The 16,802-nt window shown below is 23.2% G+C and overlaps 1 protein-coding gene across 1 annotated transcript in view; it reads left to right on the forward strand.

The window, feature by feature from the left end:
- The first annotated feature begins 3,445 nt into the window (after nt 1-3,445).
- The window catches only part of LOC132921962 (alkaline phosphatase-like), a 210,543-nt gene continuing 197,186 nt past the window's right edge, over nt 3,446-16,802 (forward strand). The window contains exons 1-2 of the mRNA XM_060985234.1: nt 3,446-3,587; nt 5,395-5,732. Coding sequence (XP_060841217.1) covers nt 5,645-5,732 — 88 coding nt within the window. The 5' untranslated portion in view covers nt 3,446-3,587; nt 5,395-5,644. The remainder of the gene's footprint in view (nt 3,588-5,394; nt 5,733-16,802) is intronic.

Consider the following 16,802-nt stretch of genomic DNA (forward strand, 5'->3'; position numbering starts at 1 on the left):
GTAGTCGTCCGTAGTCTGAGTTTAATATAATCGCGTTGTATTTTTCATAATATCTAAATTGTTCTATTATCATGTCGTTTTAAACATTTAAATTTGTATTTATAAAAATATTATATTAGTTATTTATATAGGTTTGTCAAAATCAAAAAATATTTAAAGTATTTTTATAGTTAAAGGGGATGTAATAAATACGAACTTAAATAAAATTTTAACTAAAATAATGAAGACAAAGAATCTGGTGTTCATAATTGTATCACATCGAATGAGGAAATTTAATGAGTTGGTATATACAAAATGAAAATTTTAACATTCTATTAAGACAATCTATATTAGATGGTTTCCGAAGCGTCTACATTGTGCTTGCAAGTAGTTCATATAGCTTTTTCTCCAGTATGTTAAATTAAACGTACTTTGTGCCATACACAACAAATTAATAGATCTTAATAGTAGTATCAGCAATAATATTACAGTAAATGATAATTATTATTCTCAAACTATTAAAGGTCTTCCGATTTTAATAAAAAAAAAAACACTTAATCGGTGAAAAATCAGATTTTAGTTGATTCTATAACAGAATATTAATTTTTTGTTTACTGGCTAAATCTGAAAACGATGAACAATCTGATGGAACTTTCGTTTAATTCCAGATAAATTGCAAAGTCCATAAAAGCAGTTATTTTGTAAATCAAAATACATAATAATAATTTAAATCCACTAACAATAAAATCCTATTTTGAATATAAGTCGTTAAATCCATTTAAAATTCAGTTCGTTCAATTATTTGACAAAAAAGATAATTATTAAACCAAAGGTCATATGGCTGCCTGCCATTTTGGGCAACTATTGTAAACTTTGTTAATTTATCAAAATATAGTAGTTATACGTATGTGGTGGAAATCTATGATAATACAGAATGGATGTAAAATGTTATATGTGTCTAACCGTCTAGGATATTTATACGTATGTTATAATATTAAAACATAAATTTGGTAATAGTATTTCACATCATTATAATAACTTACTTTTATTTTAATTTAAAAATTGACATTTATATGTTAACCATTTTAAATGATAGAGTTTGAAACGTAATAAAACAGTTAATTACTTAAAATAGTTAAAACAATAATAATTATATGTATAATATTATGAATTTTACTATACGCAATGCAATTTTTAAATTATATAGATTAATTTTAATATCTATTTCTACTATAATTCTATTCACACTGGTTTATGGTATTTACAGTATAAGGTATTATCAATTCAAATATTAATAACAACAATATAATATATTATTATAGTACGGCACAAAAATATATTATAATAATAATTAAATACAAATAATATAATAAATGCAATGTTTTCGGGACAGATTAAATCATATTATTGTTATACTAAAAGTAAAATAAATAAATTTAATAGATATAATATTCAAACACACATCATGGTTTATACTTAATGATACAGGCTGACAGTCTCGGAATCATTTTTCGTATATAATAATATAACATTGAATTCAAATTTAACACACACATTATAGTCACACTACTGATAATATATAACAGAGCAATAGGTACCCACTTAATATCCATTTTCTTAAATATTAATATTTTTTATTATGTTCGCTACATTATCATTTTTGTATCATTGAGTAAACTAATGTCGAGGTTATCATTATTTTCATTTTCGTGGTAAAAAAAGATATTGCTTTTATTATTTTAGCTTTTAAAATTTTTTTTTCACTATTTGTTTTAAATTGTAATATAATAATTACAATAATTAACACATTGTTAAATCGGAAACAAAAGATATAATTTTAACTTTATTTTATATAATGGTAAGTAATAATTAAAAGCAAAATTATGGAAGGTAAATTGATATTTTATGTTTTAATACAAAATTTGTCAACATTTGAACTTAAAATATATCTATAAGTAAATTTGTGCAAATTATGCATTATTGGTATTTATAGATTGTTGTATAAGCAAAACTTATTGAAAAACTTGTATTACATTTAAAAGTTTTAGTTATTAAAATTAAAAATATTGTGAACTCTCTACTATAAAGTATTATGCATAATATATTCAATTTTCAAGAAAATATAAGTATGTATCGCTGTAAATTTAAAATTATCATACAAATCCGAAAATTGCAAAATTCAAAAATGATCGAAAATATTAATAAATTATTAAAAATGTGATTCTTTCTAAAAAAAAAAAAAAAAAATACACCACTGTACTCTAAACAAATATATTTATCGCTCCATTTGATTTTCAAATTATTATACATATTTAAATAGACTTAAATAACACAAATATATCCTTTATTTTAGTATAAAATATATTTAAATATAAGTAAAAAATCAAATAAATATATAATTACGTATACTTAAATTTAAACGCAAATTTTATTTCAGTTTTTTTTTTACAGACAAACTTGTTAACAGTTCTAAGACATTTTAAATGCACTATATTTATTATTGACTTATTGAAATAAGTTGAAGATTATCTGTGAGAAATTAAAAACTAAAACATAAATCTTATTTAACTTTATTTTCTATTTAAGAAACTCTAAAACATCAGTCGCCTCTTTATAATAGTTATAAATAATAATGTTATTAGGTGTTCATCATGCACTATTTTAATTAAAACACCAACCAGTCGTAAATTATAAAATGAAGATGACAATTTTTTTAATTTTTTAATTGAAATCTGTTTTATATATTATATAGGTATAAAAAACGAACAGTCAATTTTGTTTGATATAGTAATTGTATAATATAATATTATAATATTTTATATTAAAAAAAAAAAATGCATAAGTACAAATGTTTTCCTTTAACTTATGATATTATAAATAATTTCTCTCGCATAAATATATTAAATAATATCATATAACCTATTTTCAAAAAATAAAAAATAAATAAATAACATATTAATACATAATTTAAGCCAATAATTAGCAAGGAATCATAATAATAATATTGTTAAAATAAATAGTTATTTTTTTTTATCATTGAAATCGAATATATTTTATTATATTATATATCAGTTTAACACAAGTTTGTTTGAGTGGCCTACACCTACTCTCGTTGTATTCGTCTACATAGGTAGGTAATTAAAATGTGATCGATTCTAGAAAACAGTACAGTTATTATTATTGACGATGATGTAGATGTAGAACGACTGGTAAGAAACGATGATAAAAATCGTTCGGAGAAAAGTAGATTATATTATTAAGTCCAGTGTATCAGATATTGTACATGTGATGTATACCTTACTAGCTACCTGTATAATAATATAACATATGCGACCAACGGATAATGAACAACCGTCGCCATTACATTTATCCGTCTATATAGGTACACTATTTAACGCTTGCGCCGAACGCCGACTCTCTTGTCTTGGCTGGCTTGCGCCTTGTCGCCCGTTCAGTGTCCCGTTGACCATGTGCTCTTTCGGTTATGCTGTCACGAACGAATCGCGAATAATAATATATTTTGAAGTCGCCAAACTGTTCGCATAGTTTGTCGATCGGATCACACGCGCGTGTGTATGAAATTTCGATGCAACACAATACACTAAATGGTAAAACATCGAATAAAATATACAATTTTTCTATGTATATGTATATATGTGTGTGTGTGTGTGTGTGTGTGAGTGTGCTCGCTCTCACACATTTTTTTAAATCCGTTAAAAAAATTAAAAATTAAAATTAATTTATAGGTACAGTTTTAAAATACCCGATGAAAAAATCTTCCTCTTATTCTCGTTGTCCAAGAATTATTGCCATTTGGACTTGATGCAATTAGGTATATATCACTGCAATGACGTTCGTACAAAAGTACTTTTATTTGTTACTTTTATTATATTTTAAATAACGCTTTTGTTTTAATCCAATAACGGTTCAGTGTCAAAGCATAGTTAAAGGCGCTGTCGCCCATATTTTATAATACGTTCAAAGTTAGATTCGTTAAAAACATCGTGACTCGTGGATAGTTTACATAACTTTTAATTAATTTCAGATTTGACTTAAACTATTTACTCAGTTAGAAAATAAAATGTGTATTATATTTACGTTCAAGATATTAAAATTATTGCTTTACGTTAAAATAATAAAATGATTAATTTAAATGAAGCATACCTATATACATGAATATATTTTAATATTATTTTTTTTTAAATAAAACTACATTTATAGATATCCGTTTATTTCCATTATCAGATTTTAAAATATATAATATTTAAATTTATTAAATGTATATTGTAAAATTATTTATTATTATTTTTAAATATATATTTACAATATGTATACATATTTATAAATGTGTACATAGTAGAAAAGTGAATATGCATGTGATTGACTTGACTTATGGAAAAAGCAATTCACAAAAGCACCTAGAATTATTTACTTAAAAACAAATTTACACACATAGAAAGATGTTGGCATACGAATATAATTTTATTTATAAAAAAAACGATGTATTAAATATGAAAATAGCTAAAATGAATTTTAAATTAAAAGAAAAAAAATGTTCGTATACCTTCTATCAATTGCTTAATGATATAATGCCATGGCGTAGCAAGGCACATATGCATCAATAAATTACATTATGTTTTAAATTTTTTTTCTTCAAAGAGTACATTCTAATATGTATAATACTTGATAATGACATTATATTAATTTTTTTCTTATTCAATAACACATTTGGTACACGTATTTTATAATAATTATATGTCATGCATACATATTTTCCAAATTATACTATTACAAAAATATTTATAAAATATCAAATGATAAATTTGTAGCAAGTTCTTGGAACTATTAACTACACCATATAAGGTAGTACTCAAATGTAAGTACGATACAATTCGATTGTTAGTTATTCAGTAGGAATAATAAAATAAAAATTAAGAAAAAAATTTATCAAATATTTATGTATAATATATACTATACATTTTTTAGAGTAAGGATAATTGTTTTTATTTCTGAGAAATCGAATTACAGTTTTTAAGAAAATCAAATCGTTAATTTAATAAAGTATTCTTTATTTTTTTTTAAGTTCACAACGGTAATTATTGTTGTTGAAATTAATTGCCGAAATTCCATTGGAAATATAGATAATAAATAGCTTCCAAAGAAATAAGAACTTTGATTGGTCTTATTTGTGATGTAAAAAATGATTCTTACTGTATTTAATAGTTTTAATATATCTTTGAAATATATAAATTTAATTCAATACCTTAATATTATTAAGTATGCATATGTCTTATCTAATACATTTAAGTTATTACAGGTATATAATATAACAATATTATTAATCTGATTAACCTTTGAATACCCTTAACAATTGTTTCATTTTTATAAAATTGTTTGTACTTTTATTTGTTTTAGTTTGAAACGATGAAGATTTGAAAATAAAATAGATTATTTCCATCACAACTAAAAGAAGATTTTAGTCCACAAGATCATATTTATATTATTAATTTATTAATTTATTATTATAATTATATTATTGTTTGAATATTAAATTTAAAATCAAAATGTTTCTTTTTAAGTGGTGTATTTGACTATGTTAATTGTTAAGTTTTTAAGTGATTAAAAGTGAATTAAATAATATTCATTTTTCTAAAAAAGTACCATTATGAAGATATTTTTTAAATTTGGACTTCTCATATTTTCTGTTATACCGTGTACCCTGACGTTGATTCAAAACCCAACTAAATTTCAAGGTTAGTATAAATATCGAATTATTTTGGTTTTTTTTTTTTTTTATTTATTTAAGAACCAATGTTATTATATTAGGTCTAAGTACCTTTGCATGATTGATCAAAACGATGAATATTCAATATACAAATTTTATGGTTTCTTTTTTAAATTTGACTAAAGATTACAACTACATTTTCTTATATATGCTTAGCAAAATAAATGTTATTGAAAAAACAACGCGATTATAATGTCTTAATAGTGAATCGATAAAATAAAATTTATTACAGCGTAAAGAAAATTTGTATTAAATAATTAAATAGGTAAATCCACTTTGTATAAAAACAAGTTTATTTGTAAATTAATTGAAAGTTGGATGAAATTGAATTATATTTTTTAAACGGATCTGTGATTAAAGCATTTTTTTTTTTTTTTTTTTGAGAATGGTAGTCATTTGTAATACATGAATGTACTACTGATATAGGTTAAGGGTTGAGTTATGGAATACTCATTACAATAACTGAAAAGTATTTATTATTATTATTTTATATGTAAAGTTTCGTTGATTTAATTATTTTTAATTTAGAACCTGAAAAGGAATTTTTTAATATCCCAATTTTCACTACCAAAATTGCTTTTCAAAAAATACAATTTAGATTATCAGTTGTAAATTTTGTTAATTTTCATTCAACTTAAGCGTCTAGTTCACTCTTATTTCCACAATAACTTATCCACTTCAAAGAGTTTCTATTATTAAAGATCTTGGGATACACTTTTCATCAACTCTTTATTTTAAACACCATATTAATATAACTGTAAGTAAAGCATTAAAAGTCCTAGGTTTCATTAAACGTAACATAAAACAATTTAAATCAGCACATTGTCTTCGAATCTTGTACTTTGCACTTGTTAGTCTTCTTGAATACGGTGTTATTGTATGGCACCCTTTCCTTGCGAAAGACCAACTTCGCATTGAACATGTTCAAAACCGATTTTTATCGTATGCCTCTTTTATCCTTAAGATTCAAACTCTCTACTCCTGGTGTATTGCAGCCGACCACAATTCATTGCTTCTCTCTTGCATGGCTCTTTGGATGCTACTCGCAACCAGTCTCCGTTTTCTATCCCCAACCACTCCACATCATATGATCATAATCACCTATTCCATTGCATGCTCTGCAGAAACTATAACCCCTAAATATTTTTCTTTGTCTATTTTTATAATTAAATTAAGTTCTATATTATAGTTTATTCTCTACTATGTTTACTTTATTACTTTTCTTTTATTACTATTATATTATGTTACACTGTTATGTTTGTAATCAATTTTTCTTGTTTCTACTTTAATTTCTACTATGCCACTACCATTATAAAAGCCGATTAGCGTTTATTTTATAAATAAATAAATAAATTAGTTTTAAAATAAAAAAAATATACTAATATAGATTTTGTTTATTTTGCTGAAAATATTTTTTAGAAAGAAGGTTTGAAAGATAATATATAGATTTTAATTGATTAATTAAAATATATTCGATTTTATTTTCAATAAAAGTGAAACTGAAATTAATTGATACAATATAAAAAAATATAATAAGTATTTTAAGTATTTGTCTACCTTAATGTGTAATTAGTGTAGTTACACATAGCTAAAATACATGTAAAATATTGACATTTTATGTAATTATTTAATACTTATTTTAATACCAAACAAAAAAGATAAATAACTTGGCCATCATGGATTCAATCAACTTATCAAATGTTAATATATTATTGAGTTTTTTAAGACACTGTCGTCTTTATTCATAACGAATCTGAACTCATATATTGTCAGGTGAAGACTTTTTGAATAGCAAATCCGTGGTAAATTGAATATTAAAAAAAATAAAAATAAATAATTTAACTTAAGAAGTATAATAGTTTAAATCATTGATATATTAATTTATTAAGTACCGAAAAAATAATTATGCGTTTGAATTTTTTTTTAATTATATTTGGTTGTAGGGAAATAATTGATGAATATTTAATAATTTAATTTTAATCTTACTATAAAATAAAAAAAGTTACTAACATTGAATTAGTTATTCTGCATGTAAATTATTAAAGTTTTATAAATGTTTATAAGACAAGTTTTATCAGTTACGTATCAAAAAAATTAGTTAGCATCATTAATATTATCTATGGGTGCTTCAATTTCAAATTACAATACTAGCTGTTGTTAAAATGTTAAGCTAAAAGTGTGCAAAAAGTAAAATAAACATTTTAATAAATGTTCAATATTTTTTTTTTTTTGTTAATTAAATAATTAACAAAAAAATTAAGTTATATTAAAATTATGTTTTTCATAATAAATATGTGTTATATTCCGTGTTATTTATCTATCAAAATTTTATCCGAAAAAAAGTATAAATAATAGTTTTAATATGTAGTAATCATTTTTTATATTTTATTTTAGAGAAAAAAATCAAATATGTAAATATAGTAAAGCAAAAATATTTTTAAAATATAACTTCCTATTCTTTAAATTTTGTGATGCATATATTAATCTATTTATGGAGGTAAAATAAACAAAAATGATTTTAGGTAAACTTTTAATAATAGACAATTTAGAACATTATTAGACTTGTATTTAATTTTTGAAAAATCAATAAAAACTATAAGGTAATATAAAATGTATTTGAATTATTTGTAAAATACTGTTATATTAATTGATATACAGTTTAATACAACCATACAGTTGCCATAGTAGAGCGTGTATAATATTTAATCTTAAATGAAGAGCACTTAACGCACTTTTATAGGTTTATAAATATATTATATAATTGACAGTTTAATTTTAAAATGATATATAGCAGGGTCTTATTTTGTATCATAGTAACGTATTATGACCATATTCAATTTTACAACATTTATCAGAAATATGTCCAAATAATTTTTTGTATATAATATAATGGTATACTTACTATAAAAAGTTAAAATTATTTAGTTTATTTAATTAATATTACATTCGTATAAGGCTATTATATTTTTATATTCAACATAATTATAATATAATTAATTTTGAAAGTTCAAAACTCAATTAATGTATAATGGAAAAAAAAAATATAATTATAAATATGTTTGTATGATATTGGAGCATTAAAATATTGGCTAAATTAATATTCAATATAACGAAAATAATAATTTATACATTTTTTTGTTTAATACGTATACCAGAAAAAAAAAGTTAAAAAAAATATTTGCTCTATGCCTTCCATCCCAGAATTTTAGACAATTCAGGTAAAAATTGTATCAAACCTGAAATAACACTATTAATCTGTTCACGTTATATTCTCAATTGTCAGTATTGACTTTTATATTAAAAAAAAACAAAAATTTTTAGTAATTGTTTGCTCTTGATGTTATACACTTTTTTAATTCGTTACTAAAATCATATTGATTTTATTTTACAAAATATTAGTAAATAATATATTAAAAAATACACTTCTGTATTTGTTATATAAACTGTAAATTTTTTGCTGAATTTTTTTCTGTTGTTCATTTAACCATATTTATCAGAAACGAGGTTATATATTGGACCGTTGTAATAGTGTTCAGTAGGTATTGACCCATCATCCATATCATTGTTTGGATTAGATCTGTCCTTATCACTCATATTAATAATACATTTATCGTAAATATAGGAAATAAAAACAAAATATCTATTAGAAATTTTAATTAATTTATTAAAATGTGTTGTGTTATTTTTAATTATAGTGTACATACTATTTTATATTACTATAATGTTTATTATAATGTAAATTATTAAACTGGGCATAAGTACACAAATAATACAATTTTGAATATCTAAATAATACTAAAATACACATTGTAAAATACATTTTATTGAGTAATGGTATGGACTATGAGATAATGTCTATGAAAGTAAGAACAATAATCTAAAAATAATTATTTGTTTGTACCTATTTTTTAGTTTTGAAACTAACTCGTACTTTTATTAGACTGCCTTGTGATATTTTTAACATGAACTAAATACTTTATTTACTTGTGAATTTGAATATTCAAATTAAAATATTTTTTTGAAATAACTTTTTTTTTTCATGTAGATTAATTAGAATATAATAATTGGTAATTTACAAGATATTTTTTATAGATTTATACACCCCACAATATTAATATGAAACGAATAACATATTAATGCAAGTTTTTAAGGTACATTTACAGGAAAATTTAGGATTGATGAAGTCCATAAAATGAATCTAATTTACTATCTATTCAAAATCGTGGATAATAGCTTAGTTTTTAATAATAATATCCTTATATTTTTAAAAGCTGAATAACGTATATTATTTGTGTCGTTTTTGTATTTTTATAAAATTTATCTTATTATAAATACGTATCTAAAAATATATATTATAAACCACCATTATTCTTGCGTAATCGTTCAGCATCAAAAAGTTGAAATTTAAAATCTCTCATTTTCAAAAAACTATTTAAACATTATCCAAATAATATAGGTCCTATAAAAGAATAAAAATTAACGTGGAGATTTTACGCAATACATCTGTATAGTGTATAATAATATGTTTTACTGTTTCAAGTATATAATAAAAAGTTTAGAGATAGGTGATCAGTTATTTATAATTAGATAATAAATTAAAGGATGATTTTAATAATATTGGATATCTCGTTGAATTGAAATACGTAAGATTATTAAGTCAATACAAATATACAATTAACATGGACATATAAAACGAATTACTAAGGGCTGATTTGTTTTTAAGAAAAAAAGTTTTATCAGTTCTTATTGATCAATTAGTTTTAAATAAACCAATTTACATAGGAAATGGGTGAAAACCACAAATACAATATTTTGATCTGTTATTATTATGTGTTCAGTGTTTATAATTATTTTAAGTATATACTAATTGACACTTTACCATTAAAATTAAAATGGAAGGTGGCAGAACTTTAATTATGACTATAGTAATTTTGCTATTACAATGATTAATTATTGTTTTCAAGCTTAACTTTGTGTCAAGACTACCCTTGATCTTTGTGTCCTGTCCGCGATTATTTTTTTTTCATTAGAATCCGTAGTTGAAAGAGACGTATAATAGGTAGGTATATACTTATATTACAGTCCATTTAATTGATTAGATAATAAAATGCTTCATATTTTACCGAATTCGAAGATATACATTATAAAACAACACAAACTATAGTATAAAATATAATACATTTTAATAAAATAATATATATATTTTATTATAGTGTTGATGAATTTTTCAAAATATTGTACAATAAAAATACTCATAACTGAAGTATACCACAATATCTTATTTGAATTTAAATTCTAAAGTGTAATATATTATAATATACAAGTACATCGTACTTATGTTAATTTTAAACGATAAAATCTCTATGTTTATTTTCACCGGTTACTTATTCGGTATTCCATAACAATTTCTATTCATAAAAACTTAAGTTGGTTTTTGTAAAAATTGTTTACCTCATTTATTAATTATTATAGTCATTCAAAATATTTTAATGTAAATCTTTTATGTAATTCAATAGTAAAACTCTGCATACGAAAAAAAAAATCGATTCTAAACAAAATACACAAGTGAATCACCATCTGTTTCCAAGGATATTACATTACATATTCTATACTTTTTTTTATTAGTAATTTATCTTAATTATTTGACTCGTTGAACTAACTTTTTCTACATACTGGATTTTTATTCTATAAGTTATTCACGTTGCGGGAACTGTGGAATAACGAGAATAGGTTTGTATTATAAATAGGTAAAAATTAGTATAAATATTTAAAACATTTCATGGCATATAATAAAATTAAAAAATATTTAACATAGAACGTTCTTTAAAAAGTATTTTCAATAATATAATACTTTTAGAATAAAAGATATCGTTGAACAAAAAAATTAAAATAGATATCGCCATGTATCAATGTTTTCATGACTCACGAAAGTAATAGGTAATTACAATTTACGAAAGTCTCAAAAGTGTTTATCTTAAGCTATACAAATTATTCAAAAGTTAATGTTTTGAAAAGTTAATACAAAATCTATTACAAATAGATTTTTGTTTTTTATCACTTAAAGGTTTCAACAAATTATTTAAAAAAATATCGTCATTGTTCTTTGTTAAACATAAAATCGCTGTAGAATTAATTATTTGTATCGATTCAATAAAAATATAAATATTTGGATGTTTAATCCTGACAATATTTTGAAATTTATTGTTAAATATTTTAGATATGTTATTAATTTAGTGCGGGAATAACCTTTTTTTATGCATAAAGCATAATATACACTCCATATAAGTGGTGGTTGAAATATATTTCATTTTTTTATCACTGATACATTGTGTTTGTTAGTAATAATACTTAGTAAAATATTACTAAAAATTGTTCATTGTCTAAAAAAAAATTGGTCAGGATCTAATATTGTCCACGTATAAAATTATGACGGGGACGATTGTCCGTATACAGAATTTTTATACAAGGACCAATACATTGTCCGTATACAGTCTAACTCAACCTTGTCAAAATGAATCGTATAAATGTAGTTTATTCTATCAATTATATTAATTATAAGATAATATATATTATATTTAATCAATTTTTTTTTTCACAACAGTTCGTACAATTTCTTTAATGTATAAATATATATTTTTTTATTACAATAAACACAAATTATATTTTAAGGTTAATGAAATAAAATAAAATAAATCAACTATATTTCAAAGATTGAGGACTTGAGAGAAGAAGTAATTTGGCAAGAGAAGATAATTTAAATTGATATCAAGTAATCTTCTCGAGCTTAATTACTGTCAATATTTTTTTATATACATACTATTATATTTAATATATTATATTATAAACATACATGATATTATTATAATATACTTTTAATATGTTATAATATAGTTATTATATAGTTGTTATTTTTATCTCCTTTTTTATAATTAAATGAAAACGATATAGAATACGGATTCCAAAAATATATTTACATTAATCGTATGTACCTATCATATATTTTGTATTTAGGTACTATAAATTACAATCACGTACATTGGTAAGACTCTTAAATTCAACAACGCAATATATTATGACAATATTTTGAATAAATCAAATTATATAATTCACATATTTTACAGTTTCAGTTTAGATATTAAATCATACTAATGATAAACTATTTATAAAACCCATTTAAGTGTGACATCATAATGATTATCCACATTAAAATGTATCGAATTAATTTTAAATTAAAAATATAGAAATAAATGAATAGGAAATAGTAATATTTCATTTATTTATTCATTAATATTAAAACTCAATGCAAACAATATTATGTTCCGATCATTGTAATCAAATAGGTACCTATATGGTTATTTTGGTTATTTTGAATTCAATTAATACCATAAAATAAATATCTTTTATTATTATAACAGTAAATGTATGCTTATAGTTGATAAAAAAACTATCAAAATTATTTAGTACAAATCGTACTAAACATCACATAATTTATTTTCTTATTCTATTATTATCGCTTAAATTATAAAACGTAATAATTAAATTAAATAATTTAAATATAAGTATAATTTATGATACACACACTCTAAGTCGAATTAAGGATTAGAGTTTTCCTGGATAAATATATATGGTACCCTTTATTAAGGAGCTATAAGATCAACTTCAACTAAGACAATTACTAAGTCACGTCCGTAGTGTGGAAAATCGATTACATCGATTAATTGTGAACAAACTACAAAATTTATTAGTTTATAGTTTTATTTTATAAAATTATTCATAAAGTAATAATACTGTAATCACTATTATATATATCATAATATGGAGTAGTCTGTACTGATAATATATTTTATTTAATGATATATATTTTTATTTTTAAAATTGATTATAGGTATTTGTTCTTTTAAAATTGAAGTGATAAATGTCGTTTTTCAATAACCAAACTTATACTATTCGATTAAACATAGAAAAAAAATATTTAAAATATATTAAATATTTGAACATTAAAAGTGATATGCTACTATTCTGCAGCAAAAGCTCCTTTTGCGCCTATTTTAATCTGGCCTTGCATACACAAAAAAATATTAAAAAAAATCATTGACACCTTTTACATAAAATATAATTCTCAACACTGATTTTGACTATAATTGAACTCCATGAAAGTGATTAAATTATACAGTACACAGTAGTTTTAATAAAATGCTATTAATTTACAAATTTGATTTGATTAAAGTTTATATGTTTGATCTCAATAAGCAGTTGACCCTATAAAGCAGTAATCACATTAAGTGGAATTCAAAAAATAGATATATTATACTACATTCGATTATTTAATATTTAGCATTACTTGTAAATTGAAATGTATAAATTGACATTTTAATGTTATATTATCATATATTATTGGGAGAAAAAATTATGTGTGAGTGAATATTCTAAATTCTAATATATTATTATATTTCACAACAACGGGTTAAAATGTAAGATTGAAACACAAAAAAATGTTTAAATTTCAGAACAAAAGTCTTTCATTTGTAGATTAAAGTTTTTTTCCATTAACATTGACCACTACAATTTTTCATTCTTTTAAATCCTCGCACAGATGAAGCGCGGAAGGTAGAAAAGGATTTGGAAGGAAAGCGTAGGTTGTTTCTTTTATCTTTGGCGTGTCAACGCGAAAATCACTTTTTCAATTATTTAGTTGTGACAGTTTTACGAGATAGAAATAATTACACGGTCTGAAAGCCATTCTGGGGAAGCGCGCCGGGTGACAATAATTAATCATCCGAGATGGCCATCCCCCCGAGATACCTGGTCGAATAAAAAGTCACGTGGCTTTCCGTTAACTTTGCTCTATTGTCAACCGAAAGCAAAAACAACAGCTGCAGCCTTTCTTCTTTTATGCGGGACAACAACGATGCATGCATGATCACTCCTACACACCGTACGGCGTGTCAACCGCACACGTTTGGCTGTATATAATATAGCATGTAGATACATATATATATATATATGTTTAATGTATATAATTTATATCGTATTATTGTTTATAATATATACTACTACGTGTGTATGATATATTATGTAGGTATACATTTTTTCTTTACCAATGGTCGACACCGATATTTTTTGACTAAATATATATGTTTGTCGTTCGCAGCGTAGAGGACGATGATTGTTTTTTTTACGTCCATTAGAGAGTTATGCATAATAACAACATAGGAATATAATATTCCCATTTCGAATTCTTAACGGTAGCCGTGGCCAGAAATCTATTGGTCTTATACATTATAAAGGTATTACAATGAGGACGTGATTTTTTATTCGTATTTTGGGCTATACGCACAATAACGTTTTATAGTGGAAAAACCCGTTCACTTCATTTTCCATACTTAATACTTATATTGTATAGTTATTGATCGAGATTGCACACAGGTGATCAGACAATAGGATGTTCTGTAAATATCTCAAATTAACAGTAAACATTTATTTATTTTTTTATATGAACAATATAATTTACCAGACGTTCCTGATGATTCATGGAAAAAAACTTTTGAATGAAATGGTTTTTAATACATTTTCTTCTTTTCTTTTATAATCTTCAGAATAATAATATTTTGATCTCGTGAATATAGAATTGTTTATTCGTTTATTGTATTCTACTTAATATTTTCGATCGAGTGTTATTCAAGACTGGTTATATTAATACAATTTTGACTACCAGATGTCCACATGTTTAATAAGAGTTTTACTTGTTTTACAAAATATATTTTTAATACTTTAAATACAAACAGTCAATTATAATGTTATGCCCGTGATAATGGGTAAATTTATTTCCAAAATACCACTATAATATAATGGCACCTATTATTTTATTGTTATAGTATTACTTTATCGTAGGTAGGTACTCGAGTAACGGTTGATTCCGCGAACGGAATTTCATATTTTTAACAAATGGTATACATATTTTTCATTCGTAAATTATTCCAATAGGTACTTTTATTGAAACTTTTAAATGATTTTATTAATCTTTGACCAAATACCGTACAATGATGGTTTACGTTTTACGTAAATACATGACTAGCAGTTTATCGTAACACGCGCGATTAACTTGTACAATAGTGATTAAGTACTATGTTATTCAATCAAAATAATTTATTAAATGGACAGTCTATTAACACAAATTCATAATCTATAATGCCATATTAAGACTACATGGTTTAAACTATAATAACTACAAACAATGTAAAGTGTAGACGGGGCTTGTAAATCAAGCAATTCTAAGTCAGAAATTTCTTAGAGAAACATGAGTCATATTAAAATTTAACGCTTAATTTCTTGTTCAGTGAATGACTGTTTTACTGTGTTGGTTTTATTGCTGAAGTTAAAGTCACAGAGTATGGTGGCATACATATTTTATTTTAAGTTATTGTTATGATATTAGCCGCAAGACGACTCATCGCATTACCTACCCGTTAGGCAATTTTTTTTATGAACACCTTTATATTTTCTGTAGAATGAAAAAATAAAACATTTAACCGTATAAAATAATATCGCGAACAGACTTCATAAATTTAAAACACATAAAGTCTCAAACAATGTCCCCAAATCCAAAAAATAAAAATTAATTCATGATAATAATACTTAAATTATTCGGAAACCAAAAAATCGACCATGCATATTTTGGAATAGTATCAAGTTTTTGTATGATATTATTATTCATTGGTTATGATTTATGATGTATTGAATATTATGATGAATTATTAAGCTATCATCATAATATTATGTACTATACCCTAACTTAATTTACTTTAAAAATCGAGTAATTGATGTCGATCGATAGATATTTTAATCCTCCATCGATTTCCGTGATCACAATACATTTTGGTTTTCTTATTAGAAATTCATATAACCATATTGTAAAAAAAACAAGGAAGATGGTTTGTTTATTAAGATATCAAGCAAATGGGCAATATGTCCAAATACTAAAAGAAAAGTCAGTATATGACCTTAAATTACTGGTTTTCTTCTTAATAGTTATACCTAG

Source organism: Rhopalosiphum padi, chromosome 2, assembly GCF_020882245.1.
Source record: "Rhopalosiphum padi isolate XX-2018 chromosome 2, ASM2088224v1, whole genome shotgun sequence".
Lineage (NCBI taxonomy): Eukaryota > Metazoa > Arthropoda > Insecta > Hemiptera > Aphididae > Rhopalosiphum > Rhopalosiphum padi.